This window comes from Chelonia mydas, chromosome 4 (assembly GCF_015237465.2).
Source record: "Chelonia mydas isolate rCheMyd1 chromosome 4, rCheMyd1.pri.v2, whole genome shotgun sequence".
In the NCBI taxonomy this organism is placed as follows: Eukaryota; Metazoa; Chordata; order Testudines; family Cheloniidae; genus Chelonia; species Chelonia mydas.
Genome location: NC_057852.1, coordinates 82,487,040 through 82,511,526, shown reverse-complemented (window position 1 = coordinate 82,511,526; position 24,487 = coordinate 82,487,040). Strand labels below are relative to the sequence as shown.

Sequence of the window (24,487 nt, the reverse complement as noted above, 5' to 3'; positions counted from 1 at the left end):
TAGTCTACAAAGTAGAGTAGAAGTTTCCTAACCAGTGTGTTCTCCACCATGCCAAAAATAAAAAAACACAAACATAAACAAAAAACTACTACTATAATTATAGGTAACAGTCTGTTCATAAAAGCCATTATGTATAATCTAAATGAGGTTTTGTCAAAGAAAGACCTGTGATTAAACCGACAAGGAAAATTGATCATTGGTCCTCAAAGATGAAAATTTTAAGAGTTGGTATGGCATTAGGGAAAGATAGAACTATGTTACCCATCAATGTATCCAGCCTAAAGATGAAGGATTTAAGGACTGAAAGTCAATGGGACTGCGGAACTAAGTCACTTAGTTGCTTTTGAAAATTGTGTCCAGTTCTACTACTTTAGTAAAGAGTAACTTATACCTCAGTTCTCCTTACAGCATAAGTCCTGTATATTATGTAGCTTTTTTGCAAAAGGTGTTTTCAAGAAAAAGAGTTTCTCTCCCCTAAGGCCTTATTTGCACACACAAGTTGTACTACTTTGGTTATTGTTAAAATGGTACAACTCCTTCCCCACTCCCCACATGTAGTTATACTGGTATAAAAGTGCTTATACCAGTATAACTTATTCTCATATGGGAAGAGAAACAAACTATACTGGAATTAGGCACCTTCATGTAAATATAACTGTGTCTGGTATAACAGTGTGGTACCATTTTGGTTTTAAAAAAAAAAAAATCAGACTCCTAACCAAAATCCTTCTACTGGTACAAAACCTGTGTATAGCCCAGGCAGTTCTATTGCTCCCACTGCGTACTACACGCTTGACATAATACTCTTGTATTTTTGACATCAAAGCTGGTTTCTGTTTAAATGAAATCAAAGGTTATTTCTCATATTTTATTTATTTTGATGGAAAATGAAAACAGGACATGTTTTTTCTGACTCTTGTTTTCCTAGAGAGTGAGTTGGATCCAAGACAGTTTTTCGCTCCAGCAGCAGCAGCTTCTGAATGTTTAGGGTTTGATTTCATAGAACCATAGAATATCAGGATTGGAAGGGACCTCAGGAGGTCATCTAGTCCAACCCCCTGCTCAAAGCAGGACCAATCCCCAACTAAATCATCCCAGCCAGAGCTCTGTCAAGCCTGACCTTAAAAACCTCTAAGGAAGGAGATTCTAGCATTTCATTGCTGTGTATCTCCCATTTTACACTGTCGTAACACAGGGATTAATCAGGTCATTGGGCTGTTTGGAAATGAATTAAAACAAACTGAAAAGCAATAGTATGTAATAGTACAGTAATATCAAAGTATGAAAATATGTGATTTTTCTTTGTAGGAGCCATTTTTATTATTGAAAGCCTGGATTATGAAAGTTCCCATGAGTATTACTTGACAGTGGAAGCCACAGATGGAGGCACGCCTTCACTAAGTGATGTTGTAACAGTGAATATCAATGTAACTGATATCAATGATAACACTCCAGTGTTCAGCCAAGACACCTACACAGCAGTAATAAGTGAGGATGCAATGCTTGAACAATCGGTCATTACGGTACGTATTATCATGTGGTTTTGTTTTTGTTTTTCCTCTATTTTATTCAGTTGTGCCAATCATAGTTTCTCTCTTGGAGAAATAAATGTTAATTTGAAGGTGGCCACAAATGAATGGATACCGATCTGCTATGTAGTAAATTGTTAACCTTTTAAGAAATCTTTCACAACTGGGAATATAAAACATATAGGGGAAAGTGCAGAATATTTTGTACTAGTTGTAGTCCATTTATATGAATTATGATTTCATTTTCAGAGAGATTCGAGGGAAATTAATTTAGCTGACTTCCGTAAAATCCAAATATTGGAGTTTTTGCCTTGATAACTCTGTAATATGCTAGACCTGAAACAGCTGTGCTTTCCATTAGAATGAATTTATTGAAAGAGCACCAGTATCTACCTAGATCAGTTTTAAATGAAAATATGACGTCCTCTAGGTTATGGCAGATGATGCTGATGGACCTTCAAACAGTCACATTCACTACTCAATTATAGATGGCAATCAGGGGAGTCCTTTTACAATTGACCATACCAAGGGTGAAATAAAAGTGACTAAACTTTTAGACCGAGAAGAGGTAAGTAAGTTTTATACTTTTTTTTTTTTAATTCAGTTGGTAAGATTAAAATACAGGTTACTTACACTGCTATTTTCCGAGGTGATATTTATGTAAATTCTGATGACTTCAGGTGTTTTAAAATATAGGTAAATGTAATTTTTTCAATTTGGACACTTTAAAGAAGTGACGCCATCTGTTTATGGCATTAGTTTGTGTTTGTTTTATTCAGATTGGAAGAGGGTCTTTTATTAATTGTAGTATTTGATATATATTAGAGCTTTGTTCTTGGTCTGAAGTACCAGTGTATTATGTGGGTTCAAATATTTTTCTCACTTAATAAAAATTCTTCAGTTTGTCACTTTTTTCTTTCTTTAATGAATGTGTGGATTTTTTTTTTTTTTTTTTTTTTTAAAGATTTCAGGATACACCTTGACAGTTCAAGCTTCAGATAATGGAAATCCATCTAGAGTCAACACAACTACTGTAAACATTGATGTATCAGATGTAAATGACAATCCTCCAGTATTCTCAAAAGGGAACTATAGTGTAATCATCCAGGTAATCTAAACATAGCACTATAGATTTTATGACAATCAAACTAAGTACAGTTTTTGGATGTTAATCTGTGACTTGAAAATTTTTGCAACAGAAAAAAATATAAATTTTTTATTATTTAATGCTGAATTAATATAAATGGGACTGTTTACCTAAGTGCTTATCAGTGTAAATAAGTGTTGTAAAATCAGCACCATATTGTGCAGCCTTATTACAAAAGTTGCAGAGAAATACTTCATTCATAGGCTGTGTCACTTTTAACATGTACATTATTCTATTTTTATTTTGGGTTACACTGTACAACATTCAACATACATATACAGTACAGCTTAAAAATACATACATTACAAATTGACCTATTTTGCTAATCACGGATAGAGATTATGCTTAGAAAACTATATTTTGGCTGCTCTGTTGTAAAGTAGATGTTCTGTACTCCTGCACATAGACCATTATTTAATTCATGTAGCTCCATAGCCCTCTTTGGCTGATTAAGAGATGAGGCTGAGCAGCTGTAAAGGAAATGTCATTCACATCTCACAGGGTTACGGATGGTAGATGTGAACTGATGTTTTGAGGATTTAAGTTTTGAAACAAGGAGATAGAGGTAGCAGGAATACTCAGAATAAAATATAACAAAATAACATGATATTAAAGTAACTCTCTGAAATAAAACTGTTTTTTATTGGGTATGCCCTTCATATGTATGCCAGGGGCATGACACAAATTTGAATTGGGCAGAACATAATGGCACTGGAAAAGAGATTAAATAAGCAAGTATTCCTGACTTAGGGAAACCCTGAACCATATTTCACTCATGTTGATGACTGATCATAGCTAACTTGTCTGTTTGGCTCTTGTGGTTTTATGCCTTTGTCCTTGCATATGAAAATAAAAATAGTTAGGTGCTCAACGTTCTCCATAAAAAAAAGCGGGGGAGGCCAAAAAATTTTTTTCTTGGGGTGGCAAAAATCCTAGAGCCGGCCTTGTTTCAAGGCCAAGACATTTTTTAACACAATAAGCCAGAAGAACTGGAAAAATTTCCAGGAAGTAAAAAAAACAACTGTTGTTTGACACTACTGTGATACCAATTGACTTCTTTCTGTTGTGGAAAGGAAATCCAAATCAGAGTATCTCGCTGATTACATTGTTATAATGAATCTGTGTGATGCAATGTTCGTATATATTTATAGGAAAATAAGCCTGTTGGATTTAGTGTGCTCCAGCTTACAGTGACAGACAAGGATTCTTCCCATAACGGTCCACCTTTCATCTTCACCATGCTGAGTGGAAATGAAGAGAACGCTTTTGAGATTAACCACCAAGGAGTGCTTACCACATCTGTTGCACTGAAACGCAAAGTGAAGGATCATTATTTTCTCCATGTTAAGGTATGAGAGGCTTATCTCTAGCCAGTTTGCATTTTTAACCAGTTTAATTACCCAGTTCACTTTTTCCCTGTGGTTGGAGGATAGCCATTTGCATATTGGTGACATGACCCGTATATCCCAAGTAGTGATTCTTGCAATGAGATCTCCACAGGCAAACTCCATTGACTCCACAGGCAAACCCCATCAGCAGGACTCCAAGCAGGTCCGAGTTCTGTCTTTGTGGATTTCATTGGAGGATTAAGGCATACGTGAAGAGTAAATAGGGTGAACATTTGTCCTAGGGTGTTTGTTCACCCCTTTGTTTTGTGTCTGTTTTTCAGAATTCTATCCCTCTTCTTCATTTCTTATCAGGCATTTTACTGCACATGAAAACAGCCATACTCTAGATCAGTGGTTCTCAACCAGGGGTCTGTGGCCCCCTGTGGGGGGGGCCTCGAGCAGGTTTCAGGGGAGCCGCCAAGCAGGGCTAGTGTTAGACTTGCTGGGGCCCAGGGCAGAAAGCTGAAGCCCGACCTGAAGCTGGGAGCCCTGAGCCCTGCCACCTTGGGCTGAAGCCTGAGCATCTTAGCTTCGTGGGGGCCCCTTTGGCACAGAGCCCCAGGCAGTTGCCCTGCTTGCTACCCCCTAATGCCGGCCCTGGCTTTTATATGCAGAACATCAGTTGTTGTGGCACAGGTGGTTTGTTGAGTTTTTATAGCATGTTGGGGGGGCCTCAGAAAGAAAAAGGTAGAGAACCCCTGCCCTAGATCTGTAGTGCTGTTCCTGAGACCATCTACTGGTGGTAATAGAGGGCATTGTCTTGTTGCATCCTTCTTTCTATTGTGGCTTCCAACTGAAACCTGGAGGAATAAGCTAGAGAATGCTCACATGCTCATAACTGGTTAATAAAGGCTTCACAGCATTGCAGCGCTGAAATATTTTGTAATGATTTAAAAAACACTTCTATATAGCACAGTCTTCTTTTCACATGGCTCTATATAAGTACAATAGCAATACAGTTTTGGTTCTTATGATACACATCAGATACTAATTTACATGTTGTATTGTAACAGTGTTTCCACACAATGGATTAGATTCTCATCTGATGTAAATCAGCATATTTCATTGATTCTCTTTAAGTCAATGGAACTGCACAGATTTTACAACAGCTGAAGATCTGGCTCTGATATTGTAACTTTTTCAAGTGCCAGATGTTTTTTATACTTTGGCTTAATCTCTAACCCAACAGGCTGCTATCAAAGCAATCTACAATAAAGGGAAGATGATCTAACTCAATAAATCTCACTTTCTTTGATAGCTTAGTTTTCCCAGATACGTTTTTATATCTGTTAGATGACTGTGCCATAAGAAAAGATCAGACGATTCTTCATTGTCTTATCAGATGTTATTTAATTCAGCTATAGTCTGATAAATAAGATAACTATGAACTGAGGAATCAAGATCCTAGGGCTAAAAAAATTTTCCCAAAATTTTACAAGTTTTCAGGACTTACTTCATTTGACTCAGACATTTCTAGACTTCTTGTTTTGGGAGAAATCTTCTGCTCTGTTCCTACACATTCTTTAAAAGCCAATAACAATTTCTCTCTCCAAAGCTCCAGATTATTCCTGTAACTAATATTTAACATTCATGAGAAAACAGAGCTTTGCTTTCCACTAAAGCAGGATGTGGAAACTGTTTTCCCATTCTGCAAAAATAAATTGAGATTTCCAACATTTTCTTTTTCCACAATGGGATGAAACTGCAACCTTTCCCATTTTTTCCATGAACAGAGAGGCACCCAAGAATAGGTATTAGGCCAAGTGGTTAGGGAAGTCTCCTGGGATGTGGGAGACCTCTGAACCAGTCAGAGTAGGGACTTGTACCAGGGTCTCCCACTTCCCTAACCGCTCGGCTAACTGCCAGACTACTCTTGGGTGAGTGTCTTTCTCTCTGGTTTTGAACAGGAATTCCATCCTCATTCCATTCCATCCAGAAAGTTTGTCTGACGAATTGGCATTTTCAGACAAAATAATGCTTCATCAAAAAATTCAGATAAGCTGTACCTCCTACTTCTTAATGCAGAGGCCTGGAGAAGTCCTGTCCACTCTTCTGTGTATGCTGATTCAGTCCATATTGAGATAACAACCATACCAAACTTACTCTAAGCAGGAAGAGAGAAGAGAGAGCTGTGGTTTACTTTTGAGTGTCATACACAGATGCTATGGTAATGGGCACTAGTATAAGAACCAGTATAGACAGAATCTTCATTTGAATGCAGCCCAAGACTTGGGATGTAGGGAGGAGATGGTCGGGGTAAGAAAAGCATTTGGGGAACACAGATCTTAAAAACAGTCTATATACATTCCTGCATTACCTAAGGCTTACAGATTCCCTGAATCGAGAGAAAGATAGAGCTCCTTCAGATGCCTCTGTAGAGCTATTCTCTGTGTCAGTCTGTCCCCCAACAGCCTCTGACAATTGACGTTTTTCTGGGGGCCCCCAATTTTCTAGGAGCCCCTGGCCCGAGCATCTATCCGTGCCTCCTCCCCAGCGCCCCCCCGCAAGACCGGCTGGAGGGTGGAGAAGCGGCCAGCTCACTCCTACCCCTCCGCGCCCCACCCCGTCATTGCCCGCCCACCCAAGTGTCCCCTCCTGCCTACTCCACTGCTGTACCAGCGGGTCCCCAGTATATGTCATTTTGATATCTGTTGCCCTTTTCAAGAACACAACCCCGATGTATACCGGGGACCCGCTGTACCTGAGTCTTGAGTCAGACCAAGGACTTCATCCTGAATCTCCCACATCCCAAGTGCGTACTCTAACTTAGCCAGGGAAAGACTATCCTATAGCCTCGTGGCTAGGGCACCAGGCAGAGCAGGGTTTTGAGGTAGGCTTTTTTGAGGTGTGTGTCTCTGGTTTGCACAAAAATTTCCATCCTGAACCTGAGAAACCTTCCTGATTAAAGCACTGTCTGAACTGATACGTTTCCACAAGAAGTTTCTGGCAAAAATGTTGTGGCACAAAATTCCTAACCAGCTCCATTTAAAATACTATCAATATATTTATTTTAAATATAGCCACATTAGTTAATTCTTCTTACTACTTTTTTTCTACATGCCCCTTTGTTCTTTTTTATTCTCTCTCTTTTCTCCATTTTTACCTATCCCCCAGATCTGAATTCTGCCCTTTATGTTTTAGAACAACCAGTCAGAAATCTAGGCAAAACCAAACATAGCATGCGCTTGAGTCCTGTCTCCTTCTGTAAACATTTGGGTTACTAAAAGTCAGCTTTCCAGATATAAGCCCATCTTTCTAAAATAATTATACTATATTAAAATGATAAATTATTGCATACGTGTAAAACCTTTTTATAATCTTATGTTCAGATTTTCATAAGTTTGGGTTTCTGTTTCTGTATGAAAATATAAAATGATTTTCCAGTGCCTGTCTCCAAGAGCACTAACCATCTCTAGCAGTAATACAATAACTGTAGGGATGCTTTTTACCACAACATAGGATTTTCCTGTGCCACTCTGTATTGTGTGTGCTATTAGAGTTGCAATGCTCACATTCGCTGTCTGTGACAGAACTCTGCTCCAGAGAGGTAATGCAAAGAGAAGAACTGAGAAGGGAAGGAAGAGAAAAATGGAAGGGAAAGGAGGGGAGGACATTATCTCATTCTCCTACTCTCTTTTTCCTCTCTTTGTATCACAATATGCGTCCTTGTGCTAGAATGGGTTGTGGGTTCGCCGGCATCATGTTTAAAAAATCTTTGGATTTTGTTGCAGCTAGACAGTCTGATACTGTTGAAGATAATTATTATAGTTATTTGAAGCAAATATCATCACAGGATGTTTTTCTTCATCACAATGACAAATCATGAAACACAATATAATTAAACATAACTTTATGCCTTTTCAATTTAATGTAATGTTTGGCATTTCACAATTTGGATTTGTTTTAACTGAGGTTCTCCCAATGACTGTATGGAGAAGTGTGTTTGGATGTTTATTGCATGAATCATTGTGGCTTTGTAGGATATTTCCATGTTCGAAATAAAAGAATACTTCAAGCGCCATCTGCTGTCTGAAACCAGCTACTGTGCATTTCTTATTTGTTAACACGTACCTGGAAATGCAAAGAAATCTACTCTTATAAACAGTGTAGCTGTTTAATCTTTGATTATCTGAATTTTTTTTAGATACTTAGTGAATCACTAGGACTTGAAACTTTATTTCAGATCTTTAGCTTTTCATAGTTGCTGTGATATTATTGCCTGAAAACTATGAATCAGTGGCTAGTATTGTGTAATAGTGTGTTTGGAGCTTCACATTGGCAACTTTTCCCCCTATTTTAATAAATAGCAGTGACGGTATTAAACAGTGTCCTTGCTGCTTTATCAGTTTAAATTTTATTGCACAGATAATAGAAATACATCTATAATTTTGACATGAATTATTTACGTTGTTGCTACTAGGTTTTCTCTCAAGCACTGTGTTATGTATGAAACTTTAATAAGGCATCTTCTTATAAGAAAAACAATATATTTTCCTGAATCAGTATCTTGCAAGGGTGTTTTACTCTCTACAGTACAGTAAATGTTTCTGTTAAAAGCTGATGAAACAAAGCAAAAATTCATTCTTTATCTCTCTATTTTCTAATAGGTGGCAGATAATGGAAAACCACAGTTGTCATCTTTGACTTACATTGACATTAGAATTATTGAGGAGAGCATCTATCCTCCAGCAATTCTGCCACTAGAAATCTTTATTACAGCCTTTGGAGACGAATATTCAGGTGGTGTCATTGGGAAAATCCATGCAACAGATCAAGATGTTTATGATACTTTAACATACAGTTTGGATCCCAAGATGGAATCCTTATTCTCTGTCTCTAGCACAGGTGGTAAACTGATAGCACACAAAAGGCTAGACATAGGACAGTACCTCCTGAATGTCACTGTTACAGATGGAAGATTTACTACTGCAGCTGACATTACAGTGCACATCAGACAAATCACAGAAGACTTGCTAAACCACAGCATTGCTATACGCTTTGCAAACCTCGCTCCTGAAGAATTCATTGGTGACTACTGGCGCAATTTCCAGAGAGCTTTAAGAAATATTTTGGGTGTGAGAAGAAGTGACATACAGATTGTTAGTTTGCAACCCTCTGATCCTCCTTCAAACCTCGATGTACTACTGCTTGTTGAGAAATCTATTAGTTCTCAACATCCAACCAGAATTCTGCTCCAGAAGATAAACTCCTCTGTAGCTGACCTTGAAGAAATCTTAGGTGTCCGGATACTTGACATTTTCCACAAGCTTTGTGCAGGCCTGGATTGTCCTTGGAAATTTTGTGAAGAAAAAGTGACAGTAGACAAGAATTCCATGTCAACCCACAGCACAGCCAGGCTGAGTTTTGTCACTCCACGTCATCACAGAACAGCAGTTTGTCTTTGCAAAGGTAAGGAAAAGATGTACCCTGAAAATAAATGGTATCATTTCAAAAAACCAGAGACATTAATGGTACATTCATTTAATAGTCCAAACACTAAAAATATGGTATAGCCACCATTGACACGATTGCGCCATTTCATGCTAAATAAGAGAAGAATAAGGAAATGATTTCAGGGTAGTTCTTGCCCCACATACAGCTGTCCACATTTTGATAGCTTATCCAGTGTAAACCCATAAGAGGGTTTTTTGTTTCTCAAGCATTCTACTTATTTGTTTTATAAAAGTGAACATCCCATTTTGCAGCCCTACCTTACTTCATGATTGAAGGCTAGGATAGTTACCTGTCTTTTGACATGCAAGTCCCCACAAAGCACCTGTCTGTCTCCTGGGTGCTGCTTAGAATGTTGCTCCACACAACATCTGGACAGTGCCAGGAGCCTTACCTTCAACTGGGATAGTAAAACATGGCTGCAGAACAGGAGATATCAGGCCGGACCTTTCCTGGAAGTAAATGAAGCTATGCTGATTTACAGCAGGTGCGGATCTGGCCTATGAATCTTTAAAAAAAAGAAAAAAAAAATAGGTACAGTATTATTTTCTAAAATAATTAAGGTTTTATAGTAGGTGAGGGATCACATCTTTTGATGGCCTTTTTTAAAAAAAAAACAAAACAAAACCTCCACCTGGGGGATTTAAAAAAAAAAAAAACCACACTAAAATAATATCTATCTGGATTTACCTCAGTAAACAGGCATTTTTTTGTTTCAGAGTTTCTGCCGGCAGGCGTTGAAATCATGACTGTTTAGGAATTCCATAGCTACCAAATGTACTTGCTGCCTAGTCTATTTTTCTTGTCAATTACCCAACATAACTACCACTTTACTCTCCCATTGTCTAAAGTTAAGAATTTTGTTTTGTATTTTAAGTTCAAGGTGGTTTTGCTTTAAATTACCATGCCCGAAAAATAAACCACTTGTTCTGTTTTACAGAAGGGAAGTGCCCCCTTGTGAATAATGTGTGTGAAGGAAACTCATGCCCCGAAGGTACTGAATGTATAGCAGATCTTAAGGAAGGAAAGTACACTTGTGTTTGCCATAGTGACAAACCTGGCCAGTGTCATGGTGAGATTTTAATTCTGATAAGTCTTTGGATAAGTCTGCAGTACTTTGAAAGGGAACTTTGGCTTTAATCTTGTGTTTAAATCATTTCATGCTTGTCTATTTTTTTTAAGCATCAGTTGGTTCATCGGTGACATTTACTGGGAGCAGCTATGTAAAATATCGTCTCTTGGAAAATGAAAACAAAGAGGAAATGAAGCTCACAATGAGGCTTAGAACATATTCAACCCATGCAGTTGTCATGTATGCCCGAGGAACAGACTATAGTATCTTAGAGGTATATTATAATCTACCATTGCATAGATCTCTACCTCATAGTTTGCTTTTACATCAGCCAAATTAAAAGATATTTTTATTACCAGAGTTTAAAGATTTAATAATTCCACCATTGCAGAATTCTCATAATGACTATTGCCTTCAAAGTAAAAAAATTTATTGTTATTTATCCAGATGACAGCAAACATTTATCAAAAGATTTTTTAATGTGTAATAATTCCTTTTCTTTAATAAAACTGATCCTTCGCTCTTGTTGCAGCTGATGGTATTTGTCTAAAACTATCAACTTTAAAATAAGGATCAGTCTTTTTTAAAATATACTGAGATATCATACAGAAACGATATTTAAGATATATTCTTGAAACAGCTCCCAAGTGGGAACATTGAAGAGGGAGACCCTGGTTCTTCAAACAATCTGTCATGTCCTTTACCACAGGAAAGAATAAAGACAAAGTAAAGTGCACACATTTTAATTAAGCCAGACAAAGAGCCATATGCGCAATGATTCATCATCATCATCATGAATGTGTTTGAAATATAACATCAATAAACCTGCTGTATGAACATCTAATAATGCTTTGTCATTTCTTTAACATAATTGGAAACCTCTACTGGCATAAATATTTAGCATATTTGCTTAAGGTGACAATGTTGGTTGATTGTCACAGAGTAACATAAAAGCTAATGATATGTTGGTGTTTATTCTGTTTTTGTTTTTCCCCTATATAGATTCACCATGGGAGGCTACAGTATAAATTTGACTGTGGCAGTGGTCCTGGCATTGTCTCAGTTCAGAGTATTCAGATTAATGATGGTCATTGGCATTCAGTGTCTCTGGAAGTGGATGGAAACTATGCCCGGCTGGTTCTAGACAGGGTACACACTGCATCTGGTACTGCTCCTGGCACGCTTAGAACACTAAACCTAGATAACCATGTGTTTTTTGGTGGACATGTTCGGCAACAAGGTACAAGGCATGGGAGGAGTCCACAGGTCAGCAATGGTTTCAGAGGATGTATGGATTCCATTGTACTTAATGGGCAAGAGCTACCACTAAACAGCAAACCGCGGAATTATGCACATATGGAAGAATCTGTAGATGTATCTCCTGGATGTTTACTGACTGCTACTGAAGGCTGTTCAGGCAGTCCTTGCCAGAATGGAGGCATATGTAATCCACTGCCCAATGGAGGTAGGCTTTATTTATTCTTTTGCTGGTTGTTTTAAGTCACTTTTCCAATCCTCTGATCCTGGGCCAGCTGGAGATGCCCCCGGAGGAATTTTTAAATTTTTTCTAAGAGGGTTGTTGAGTGGTTTTGGGTTCTGGAATTGTTTATATTGCTATTAACAAATATTGTCTCCATCCAAATGCCATTTCATGTTGGTTTTTTCTATTTGTCTGATTAAAAAACTTGAGAATTTAGACTTCCTTTCCCTTCAAAGGAGATACTGACTGCCAACCCTGCTCCTTCTCCCTCCCTCCTCCCCCCCCCGGTAAGTTTGAAATGGTAGATTCTTTGAATGCACTAAAGGCATGCCTTTCATACAGTGTTTGCTTGATTTTAGGTTATTATTGCAAGTGTGCTGCTTTGTTTATGGGAACCCATTGTGAAGTGAGCGTCAATCCATGTGCCTCCAATCCTTGCCTTTATGGTGGCACTTGTATTTCGGTCAGTGATGATTTTGTCTGCCAGTGCAGAGGACAGTACAGTGGTCAGAGGTACGTCTTCATTGTTATAAAAATGCAGTCATTACATTCAATAACTATACTCTTCATATAAATGTATAATGTGGTACTGTAACAAGAATGCCTCTGGGGTCCTACAATATAAATAAGAATCTGTATATCCTCTCCCATTTACTTATTTAGGGCCTGACCCTGTGAGGACACCCTTGTGTCCACTGAAGTCAGATGAAGTTGATGGCACCCAACACCTTACAGGATCAGGCCTGTAGTTTGTACCACTTATGGGAAGTAGTAATTTATACATTTTTTTCCCTTTCCAGGTGTCAGTTGGGTCCATATTGCAAAGATAACCCTTGCAAAAACAGTGGCAAGTGTATTGATAGTTTGGATGGGCCCGTTTGTGAGTGTGAGGCTGGTTTTCGTGGAGAAAGGTTAGTAGCTTTGTACATCTGGTTATATTTACAGTTTTAGCAACATTACTTTTATTAGCACATAGCTGATTCGTACAAACATAAGAACGTTTAGCCTGGGCCAGAACCCTTAGAATTTCGTAACAATGAAAAAAAAAATTGCAGGAGGATTATGTCACTCAGATTTAATTATGCTCAGTATTTCCCACCCTTAATAGTTCTAAAATAGGTGATTACCTTGTATGCACAATGTTTATATCTTACTCAAATACACATTAGAGATGTATCTGGATTCCTTCATGACAAATACTGTCCAGAATATTAAAACTTCAAAGCTCTCGTAGTAGTACATCACAATGCAAACAACATAAATTTGGAAGCTGTATTCTTTGCACATTTGATCATTGTAACCACACTGTCTTAAGAGAAGAGAATTTCTTTTAGGACTGTCTTTTTCATATCAGCTAGTGTTGAATTTATAGACCTAATTTCCCTTCCTCTTGGGAGGAGGAAAGACTCATCAGTATGTTAATATTTTCAGTTTGTACATTTGTAAATAAGGAAGCACTAACATTTTTGTATCAGGATCAAAAGAGGCAGTTTCGTTCTAATCTGTTTTTAATCAACTTATGCCTTCATGGAAAATTGAAAATGTCATTTGCAGTTCATTCTGTAAACTCCGGCAATGTTTTTTCCTTATTCACACTATATTTCAGTTGTTTCCGAGCAAATTGCTCAGAAACATAATTTTGCAGCAGCTTGGCAGCAAAAAGCATTAGAACTTCCCTATCCCACCTCAAGCATGGGTTCTCCTGCTATTTGCAGCATAAGGTGCTGCTCAGCATAAATAAGGATGGCCAAATCTTGCCCAAATAAAATAGTTTTTCATCTTGACACAATCAATTAAAGTGACATGCCCAACACATATAAGGAGGCATGAAGCTGACAGTTGAAGATCCAGCTCCTCCAGTGGGATTCACTTATTCAGAAACCTGTACCTATGTGGAATTCTTTAGGGGTTCACATCAGTAGATCCCATTATGGGATAAGGATTTAGGGACTCGGAATCTACTTTGGAAATAGACAAAGCAGTTCAGATAATATATTGATGGTACAAGGTAGAAATGGTGAAGAAAATTTGGTGTCTCAGCCTTGTCATCTTTGAAATGCTTATATTTTAGGAAAATGTAAAATGGATTCCCCCTTTTATTATTTTGGAGGGAAACAGCAGTGAAAAAATTCAGATAAAAGTGGTATCTGTACTCTGCAAAATACAGACTCACATAAGAAAACAATATAATAGAAATTGTTCAGTAAAATGTAAATTCCGTATATTAAAAAAGAAAACAAACCTACAACTGCTGAGTACTAGGAGTTTCATGTAGTATTAGTTAAGTAGCATCAATGTTCACTATTATTTCTCTACTCTGGCAGGTGCCTGACTGATGTTGATGAATGCACAGAAAACCCATGTCTCAATGGTGCCCTTTGTGAGAACACACATGGCTCATATCATTGCAATTGTAGCCATGGATTTGGAGGAAAATATTGTGCAGAGATTGTTCTCAATAAATATGTTTCAACGTCTTGGAACATTAGCTTAGCAGAAGTAATCGGAATTATTGTTTTCATAGCAGGAATCTTATTATTAGTTGGGATTTTTGTTTTCTGCCGCAAACTGATCAGTAGAAAGAAGAAACGCCAGCCAGAGTCTGAAGATAAACACCTGGGAACAACAACAGCTTTCTTGCAAAGACCATATTTTGATTCAAAACTGAATAAGAACATTTACTCAGACATCCCACCCCAGGTGCCTGTTCGTCCCATTTCTTATACTCCAAGCATTCCAAGTGACTCCAGGAACAATCTTGATAGGAATTCTTTTGAGGGGTCGACCATCCCAGAGCATCCAGAGTTTAGTACCTTTAACCCAGATTCTGTACATGGCCACCGAAAGGCAGTGGCTGTCTGCAGTGTGGCACCTAACTTGCCTCCCCCACCTCCGTCTAACTCTCCTTCAGACAGTGACTCAATTCAGAAACCTAGCTGGGATTTTGATTATGACAGTAAGCAATCTTCTTTTGTTAAAATATATTTGTGGTACAACTATATTTAGAATTCAGAGTTTGAGTCTGTAGAACTGATATAGGGCTATGAGTTTATGGATGTGTTTTACACAAAGATAAAATATTGAGTCCATTAGATTTTATTGTAAACAGCAGGACACAAGATGCATCACGTACGAGGAACAGTTTACACGGATATATTTTACTGGTTATGGGAGTTGCCTCTTGCTCTGAGGTTTTGTCACAAATACTTTCAGACTGCTGAGGGGCATTTATTTTTATGAAGATGTTCAATCCAGAGTACATTAATTTTGTGACGTTTCTTTTTGCTTTCAGCTAAAGTAGTAGATCTTGATCCTTGCCTTTCAAAGAAGCCTCTGGAGGAAAAGGCCTCTCATCCTTACAGCACTAGAGAAAGTATGTCTGAGGTCCAGTCCCTTAGCTCCTTCCAGTCAGAGTCATGCGATGACAATGGTATGTAATGCCTAATCATTCTTTCCTATTGCTCACACTCATTTGTTCCCTCCCTGCCTATCACCACATATACATGTATATCGTTATCTATATCCATAGATAGATAGATTTTATATAATACATACTTTACTTTATTGGTTAGTTCCTGAAGGCTACTTAAACCTGTAAAATTAAATAAGTGTTTCACCTTACATTTTATTACATTTCATGTTAAGTATTGTATCCTGACAAAATATTTATTCCACTGTAAAATACTAACAATGACAAATTCAGAATTAGGTGTTCGGTGTTGATAGGAAGTACAAAAGTTTCTTGATATATGTAATCATTGGTTACAAGTTTATCCATATCTGCTCTATAAAACATTAGCCTCTGCACAAGTGTAGTTTTAGCTTTGACATTTAGCTTTCAGTAAAACTTTTTGGTGTTACAGTTTCATTTGTTTCCTTTTTTTTTCTTGCTGCGGCCTCAGCTCCCATATGGATCAGATCAATACTGAGTGAGAGCAGAGTTTAAGGGACTGCTTGTAAGTTTGATTATATTAGTAATGAAGGAAGTTGTGCAAAAGGGATTTTGCTGTAGAAGTATAGTAGTAATTATCTGGCTTTTGTCGTGATCAGATATGAATATATACAAAACCTCCGTATATCAAAAACATGCCAATGTTATTCTATAATCATTGTAAATGGTATTTTGATGGTGACTCTGGGCAACCAAAAATTACTCAGTGAACTTAATTTTCAGTCTTTGCTTTTTACTAATTGGGAAGCTTTCACTCAATTTTATTTTCGTTCTAATTACAGACACTTTTTGCTTTTATATGAACACATCATTTTTATTTACAAAGTTTCAAGGTTAAGGAAAATGGTTGAACACGGTTTTCGAAATGGATAGTACCTTACCTGTGTTAACAAATCCAAAATGATTAAATTAAGATGTCTGTTTATGTATCTACTTGAGCTTCCTTAATTACTTAGGAACAAAGTAAGTTCTACTTCTCACCAAAGTAGAATGATGTTGTCTTTTTATTAGTGTGAAGTTGTGTGTATCAGTGGTATATATAAGAGCTCATCAAAGTAAAATGATATCCAGTCTATTGGCAAAATGCTGAGACATATGTAAGCAGGTATTATATTTTTAAACTTCTGTTTTCATTAAAAAGCAAGCTGCTGTTGAATTAATAGCACTCTTCACCTCATAATTTCCAAATATCTTTCCCCAGAATTTCAATCACATATTAATGGGAAAGTGAATGGTTAAAGGTAGATGTGAAAGGTACCATATGTCAAGTAATATCTTGCATGGAGAAATGAAGGCAGTGAAAATGTAGTTATAGGGGAGAGACTAACCTTTAATCCACTTTAAACCACTGAGGCAGACAAAACTCCCATTGGCTTGAGTAGGAGTTCTAGACATGAAGCAACGGCAAGTTTGGACCTTCGTTTAGAACAGTTTTGGCCAGAACAGTAGTCCATATATAATGTGTATATGAGGTAGAATCTGACTTTGCAAGAGTACTTCCTTTTTCTCCTGTTCCTTTTCCCCTCCCTAGGCAGAGAGAGTGCACACACACAAACAGTCTAGTAAGCTTTTTGTTTTCATTTATATTCTTGTTTGTTTTTTAAGTAAAATAGTATTGTGACACTGATTTGGCATTGCAAGTGCTAAGGCCTTTGAAATTCAGCTATGCACAAGACCACTTAACTTACTAGTGCAGCTTGCTACAATAAAAACACATTGCTCAGGTAAAATATAGATACTTGGTATTTTCCTTGTTCGTTCTCTTTTATATCCTTTTATATTTCAGTCTCATTTCATTGGAAGATTCCCCAACAATTTTTGGTTTTAAAGTGGAATATATGTATATATATGTATATGTATATGTATATATATATATATGTATTATGGGAGCCCTAGTTCAATACCTTTAACCTCCCCATTGGTGTCCTTTAGAAAAGTCCATTTTATAATCTTTCTAGAGTAAGTACCACAGCTAAAGTCATTTGGTGACCCAACATTTCAGAAATTCCTATCTAACCAAAGGAACCCTGTGCTTGTGCATAAATTATTTGGGTTTCAGGTCTAATTATGGTATCAAATTGCCTTTATACAGAAGAATAAATTAAAGACTATATATATAATTTAATATTACATTGTTATTTGTTAAGGTAGTAAAGCACTGAAAACTTATTTTTATTGTGATGTCTTTATATACGTGTATGCTGTTTAAATTGATACTAACTATAGGTTTGTTTTAATTTGCTCCTTCCATACCATTTACAAGCTTCCATAGTGACTGTAATACACCTTGTCAATGCTGTTGTTGACTCGGTGGAAAAAGAAGGTATATATGTGTTTTCACTTTTTTATTTACTGCTTTGGCAGAATATTGCATGTTTTTGTCTTGTAGTAATGTGGTAGTAAAGTAGATGGGCAATTATGAAATGTTGTTTACTGATCAGAAAATGTGTGTATTTTTAGTAGCGTCTGTTTTCCTGTGTGTTGTGTATATTCTCAGTACAGATATATAAAATGTATTTACAATTTTGCAAATGTGAGTGCTTAAATTTAGGCACCTAACAAAATTTGGCCTGTTTTTTCGGAGGTGCCTCCTCTGCACAAATACCTGTGCAGCGGGTCAGGCACAATCGTAGTCCTTATAGGCTTGTTACATAAGGCTCTAGCATGTAGACAGGGTGGGAAGAGAAGGCTGCCATGGGCTAGTTGTCCTTCAAAACCACGTAACAGAGCTGGGCCAGCAGTGAGGGGATTTGGCACACATTGCACCAAGTAAAGGGGAGCGGTGGGACTCGTGCATTCCAGTTGGCATTTTGCCTGCCTTAGGCACAATGGGCTTGATTCAAAGCCCTTTGAAGTCTGTGAGAATCAGACTACTGACATTAGTGGTCTTTGGATCTGGGCCAGTGCACAGCCCCTACTCTCATCCTCGCACACAAACACAACTTTCAATAATGTAATTATTTACGCTCAGTAATCTCCAGAAGATACAAAACTTTGCCAATGAGTCTGTCAGACTCTTTGGTATATTGAGAATCTGTAACACAAAGACTGCTTTCCTTATAAAATGATGTGCTCAAAATATTGACTGTGGATCAAATCCCAGGCCCTTGCTTTGTGGCTGTGGAGGTCCCCCTACATGCAAAACCAAGGTATTTCTGGTGTGAGAGCTGGATAGTCGAGGTAGGGACTAGATAGTCAAGTCCATGCAGGAATGCATACCCTATGTACTGCATGGAATGCCATTCCAGACCTGTTGCCTTCAGCAGGCCAGAGGAGGGGTGAGGCCAGAGGATCCAATGCAATGCAAATAGCCCATTCCTTCCCATCCCCTCCATGGATTTGCAGAGGCTGATTTAGGCATTGGGCTGAAATAGAATCCAGGGATCAGCTACTGAGAAAAAGTTTATTCCTGCCCCTCTGATTATTCCATATTCCTTAATTTGAAAGGAAGTATTACGCTTTCCTAGAAAGCATTTATCAGTTAAACCCTTGTTCAGAGTGAAGCCACCTCTAGAATATAAAATTGTTTATTGTAGCTGTGGCTGCCATTTGAATTATTGCCATATAAAAACTAAGTACTGTGTAGTATTTATAGTAAATATATAAACGGAAGGGCAAGTAGATTAAAGCAAAGACTTCCCCTTCTAATTACAAGTGCCAGGAAAACATTTCACTAGTATACTTTTCCAGTGCTTGATCAAAGGTTTTCAAAATTACAGTGTATTCCGCATATAATGGGCAGGGTTGTAAGAATGGGTGGGAAGAAACCTTTGAAAAAATTAAATTAATGCAATTTTCTGTGGTTCTAATGGTTAGAAATGAGAAAAATTGATGTTTGTGGGATTTTTATTGGGAGTTACAAGTGATCTGAACAGTCATCAAGTATCAAGATAAGATGGAGAGATGCAGACATTTAGTATCCTTTAAAACAATTCTTCAGAGACTCAGGTTTTTATTTTTAATCATTTAATATTTTCCCTGGGTTGATATTTTAACTACCCTGAAGCTTCACCAAACACCCTGCAAATGTACATCTTCTCTCTGCATTTAGTGGTAGACTTGTGCTTAAAAAGAAAACCCAGAGCTGTTTGTAAGAAGAACTATATATAAAACCATGCAAAACAAAGAAGCAATTATCAGGCCAAATCCTGCCACCCTTATTCAGTCAAAACTCCCAAAAATTACTTTAATGGGAGTTTTGCCTAAGCAAGGACTGATTTTTGCCTTTGCTCAGCAGTATCTTGAGAAGTCTCTAAATTTCTATTAATTCTCTCTTTCCCCATGTTCTCATAATCCGTTTCTCCAAGGTAGGCACTCCAGCCCTTCTAGATTCAACAGGACAGGAAGCAAATTTTGCACTCTGTTACCCCAGTAACCCATTACATTGGTTGCACAGGTGTAACTTAGGGTAGGTCTATACTGCAATTATAAACCTGCAGCTGGCCCGAGCCAGCTGACTTGGCCTCATGGGGCTCAGGCTTAAGGAGCTGTTCAGTTGCACTCAGGTTGGGCTCAGGCTGGAGCCTGGGTTCTAGGACCCTGCAGTGTGGGAAGGTTCCAGAGCCTGTTCTGCAGCTGGAGTCCAAACACCAACACCTGAAATCAATTAAACAGCCCCTTTGTCTGAGTCCCGCAAGCCCAAGTCATCTGACACCGGCCAGCCACAGGTGTCTTTGCTGTGTAGACATGCCCTTAATGGCAGATTTGCCCTCCCCAATATTATAATAGAGAAAAATAAGGGAGCGTAGCATGTCCATCAGAAGCAGCACATGCTGTACAGCTGTTATTTGTGTGCCTTCACATTAGTTCACCTATTTGATTCCTAATTCAAATGTTTTCTCCTTTTTTCTTCTCACTTTGCCATCTAAAGAGTCTTTTGCTGTTCCTGACCTCAGCAATTCAAGAGGTGACTTCTGCATGTTGTTCATTGATATTCACTTAACTTTGTTAATATTTGGTTTTAATACTCACCTTCAGTTGTTTGCTGTGTATTTGTTTGCAGTAATTACTATTTATTTGCTAGACTTTGCATCTTATTTAGATCCTGTAACATTTTTCCTTTTTAGTGCCTATTTGAAAAGTAAAAAGGCTTTAAACTGAGTGGTCTTTTCCACCGTTGATACTAGTTTGGCTTCCAGTCTCTAATGGAGCATTTTATACTTACTCAGAAAAAAAGCTTACAAACAGGGAGCAGTTCTGTTATTTATGCATGATAAATTTAATCTTGTGATTTTGTTTTTATGTTTGAATGCAAATGTCTTTACTAATTGAGATGAAAAGGTTTTACATATGTGTAATAATTATATGCTGCAGGATTCCATTAATGAAAAAGTCATAGGGTTGAAGGACAGTAATTAGTGGAATCAGTATGTTAATCTTAAGTAGAATGGTAAAGTTACTTTAAACAGTCTATATACTTTACCAAACATAGATTACTACCCTTAGTAGGAAACACAAGGTTTATATATGCTAAATATATATATTCATAGGAAAAAAGACTACTGATATTAGTGTAATCAGTAACTACAAAACAAATGTTGATCCACAGGAATTTAGGTTCCTCAGGGAGGGTGTTTTGGTTATTTTTTTTTTTTTTTTTTTACCAAAAGAATGATTGTATACCATTGTGGTGTCAGTACATCTCATATGTGAACTGCAGCACCTCCCACTTTTGGAGAGATGTCCAAAATATTAACACTCTAAATGTGGGCAAAATAATGAAATATCTAATGCATGGCGTACTATAAAGTTGTTTTGTGTTAAATGTCTTTGTGAAACCAGGAGCAGATTGCTCCAGAAGTAATTAACATAAGTTATGTCCTTATTACTAGTGGTCATGTTGTCTTCAGTACAGTGTGTTGATTTTCCAGTACAAGTATACTTTGAGGGCAAAATACTAATACTGCTTTTTTAAAAAAAAAAAAAAAAAACACTTCACACTGCAGGTTATCACTGGGATACATCAGATTGGATGCCAAGTGTTGAACTGCCCGGTATCCAGGAGTACCCGAATTATGAGGTGGTTGAAGAGCCAGCTCCCCTTTACACAGATCCAAATGCCATTGATACAGATTACTATCCTGGAGGCTATGACATAGAAAGCGATTTCCCACCTCCACCTGATGACTTTCCTGCACCTGATGAGCTCCCACCATTACCACCGGAATACAGTGACCAGTTTGAATCAATACAGCCACCCAGAGACATGCCAGCGGTGAGCAGCTTGGGTTCTTCTACAAGAAGCAGGCAGAGGTTCAACCTTAATCAATACCTTCCCCATCACTACCCAGCAGATATGTCAGAACCTCAGAACACAACCAGTGGAGTCAACAGTAATTATAGAGAACCTTATGCTCCTTACACTTTAGGGTACAATAGAGACTTCGAAGCACCCACTGTAGACAACATGTCCCTGTCTGTGTACACTTCCACGGCTTCGTGCTCCGATGTGTCAGCATGCTGTGAAATGGGGTCTGAGGTAATGATGAGTGACTATGAGAGTGGAGATGATGGCCACTTTGAAGACGTGACAATTCCTCCACTTGATTCCCAACAACATACAGAAGTCTGACACTCACGCTCAACAAAAGTGCCTAGGCTTTAATGAATTTTAAGGATTCTCGAGGAGCTTTTTTTTCCTTAGCAGCAGTGCTTGACCGCTTTTGTTTAGTGAGCTAAAACTGGCATGGCTGCACTGGATCATGCAGCTCATTTCAACATATTAGCCTATTTCCATTTCCTGACCTACTGTAATTGGACAGATCAAAGGTTTCCATTGGCTGTGCCATTTCTGAAAGTGTTTTTTGTACTTACTTTGTCTGTTAAAGAAATTTTAAAAAAAACAAACCACATACCACTTCACCATGTTAGCATGATACATGTATTTATATAGTTCTAATGCAAATTAATTTTCTCCAATCTTTTTTGTAAATTTTATGTACAGTTTTGATTTTAATAGTTTTAACTAGATTTTGTAGATATTTTGTGAATTTATTTTCCACTGAATCTAGTGGTGTTAGTGTGCCATTAAACTAGCACCCTGACTATTATTATAATCAGGGCTTCACTGTATGTTTGTTTGATCTTTTCTTCCCTCTGAGGTTTGGCATTTCATTATAAGGATTTCAGCATGTTCATGTGATTCCAGCTGTACATAGGTTAGACGAGATCTGATATTTTCTGGGTCAGATATATGGAAATGTCTTAAAGGGGTTGCTGTATTTTAGAATTGTAAACATTTTCCCCTTCTTGGAAAGTGTGTTGGGGACCCTCTGCATACCTGTTTAGAACCAAACCCACCACGACACAGGTTTTATAGTGTCTGTATATTTGTGATGCAATGGTCTTGTAAAGGTTTCTACTGAAAACTACCATTAGCCAGTCTTTCTTACTGACAATAAATTATTAATAAAATACTTTAGCTTTCCTCTGTGTATCTGTTATGTATTATACAAAAAAGGGCAAGACATTCAGTGCAGCTTTTTTGAACTCTCTCTTTATTTTGTACTGTATAATATTGGCTCCAAGCAACACATTTTCCTTCTTCAAAAATCAAACTGCAGTTATGTCAGATGCCCACTAGATGGGAGTGTGCGGCTCCTTACTGTTTTTGTTTTGCTTTTCAAAAGAAATCTGGCTGGTATGAATAAACATAGGTACAAAACTTAAGTAGCCTTCTCACTAGTTCACATTTTCTTTTGAAAACAGATTTGAAGTAATTGAATTACCAAATGTCTACATTGTGAAGCATTTAAACCCACAGCAAAAAATACATATAAAAAGCTTTGGAAGATTGCTAAGTATTTTTCACAAGCAACTTTTTTCCTGTATCATACATGCAACTTCTTACAGGTGTTGCCAAAAGAGTGCATCTACTTTTTGGTTATTTTGTTTTCTTTTCTGCTAATTCACTTCCACTGTTTGATGTTCCAGTGTTATTTCCTGCAGACCCTGCTGTGTTAAGCGCTATGTCACTGAAGAAAAAATCTACTACTGAAATATTCATTATTGCATCATAGTTGGCTCAAAATATTTGACTTTGATAAATATAAAATGTCTGCAAGGAAAGAAATGTGCCATGGTAGAACCAGCTACCTTGTTTGAACTTATTTATTTATTGCTCTGTGTTTGTTTATAGAACTAGAAAGGAGTTTGAAAAACAGAAGGGCCAGTTGTTTCTGGTACAGAATAGGTGCACAGGTGGGGAGAGGAAGCAAGATGCTTCTCTGCCCCTTGCACAAGGAACCTTCCCTCCATGTACCCCAAGGGGCTCAATCCACACTTAAGGAAGTGGGGAAGGGGCTGGGCCAAAGTACCCCGCTCTGCTCCTGGCCTGGTGAACAGAGGGAAGTTGGCTGCACTATCCCCATAGATGATATGCCTGCACACTCCCCTGTGTGCCAGCGAGCATTGGGACAGTGCAGCTCTACACCTTTGCCAACATGAGGTAGTGACTAAATGTTGCAATCTGGCCTTACATAACCGTGCTGTCAGAGATAATACCACTCACTACCATACGTATAAGATGGGCAAATGAAAGGGAAATGTAAAAACACATAAATAAAACTATCAGCCCAATGCCGTGCTGTAGTCAAAAACGCAAACAGGGATGAAATGCAAAACAAGAGACGGTGATGCTATTATTGTACAAACCACTTGTTACATTTCATTGGAATGTTAAGTGGTGTATTGGTCACTGCAATACACAGCACTACACAGGATCTTATTGCCATGGGGTTTGCCTGAATTCTTATTGAAGTAAATGGGAGTCTTTCCAATCAATGATTGCAGTGTGTTGGGTTGGGTCCATACATAGGATGCAGTTTAGGGTAATAAAGATCATGTTGGAAAAGAAGAGACTTCAAGGTGACCTTATGGAGGTTTTAGAAAATATACACGTAAATTATGGACATAAATTGTATCCCATGGGGGTGAGGCTTTCAAAATCTAATGAACATCATTTGAAAATT

At 37.7% G+C, this 24,487-nt stretch overlaps 1 protein-coding gene across 7 annotated transcripts in view; it reads left to right on the top strand.

Annotated features, from left to right (window-relative positions):
- The window catches only part of FAT1 (FAT atypical cadherin 1), a 147,843-nt gene extending 124,900 nt beyond the window's left edge, over nt 1–22,943 (top strand). For 3 of the 7 annotated variants that reach the window (XM_037897665.2, XM_007062678.4, XM_043546118.1), the window contains 15 exons: nt 1,309–1,523; nt 1,960–2,097; nt 2,494–2,637; nt 3,828–4,025; nt 8,672–9,473; nt 10,456–10,587; nt 10,698–10,861; nt 11,590–12,052; nt 12,427–12,580; nt 12,868–12,978; nt 14,392–15,023; nt 15,360–15,497; nt 17,782–17,841; nt 20,389–20,424; nt 21,464–22,943. In XM_037897665.2, the coding sequence (XP_037753593.1) occupies nt 1,309–1,523; nt 1,960–2,097; nt 2,494–2,637; nt 3,828–4,025; nt 8,672–9,473; nt 10,456–10,587; nt 10,698–10,861; nt 11,590–12,052; nt 12,427–12,580; nt 12,868–12,978; nt 14,392–15,023; nt 15,360–15,497; nt 17,782–17,841; nt 20,389–20,424; nt 21,464–22,089 (4,013 nt within the window). In that variant the 3' untranslated portion in view covers nt 22,090–22,943. The other 4 variants (XR_006290766.1, XM_037897666.2, XM_037897667.2 and 1 more) reach the window with 4 other exon arrangements.
- Nucleotides 22,944–24,487: the final 1,544 nt, after the last annotated feature.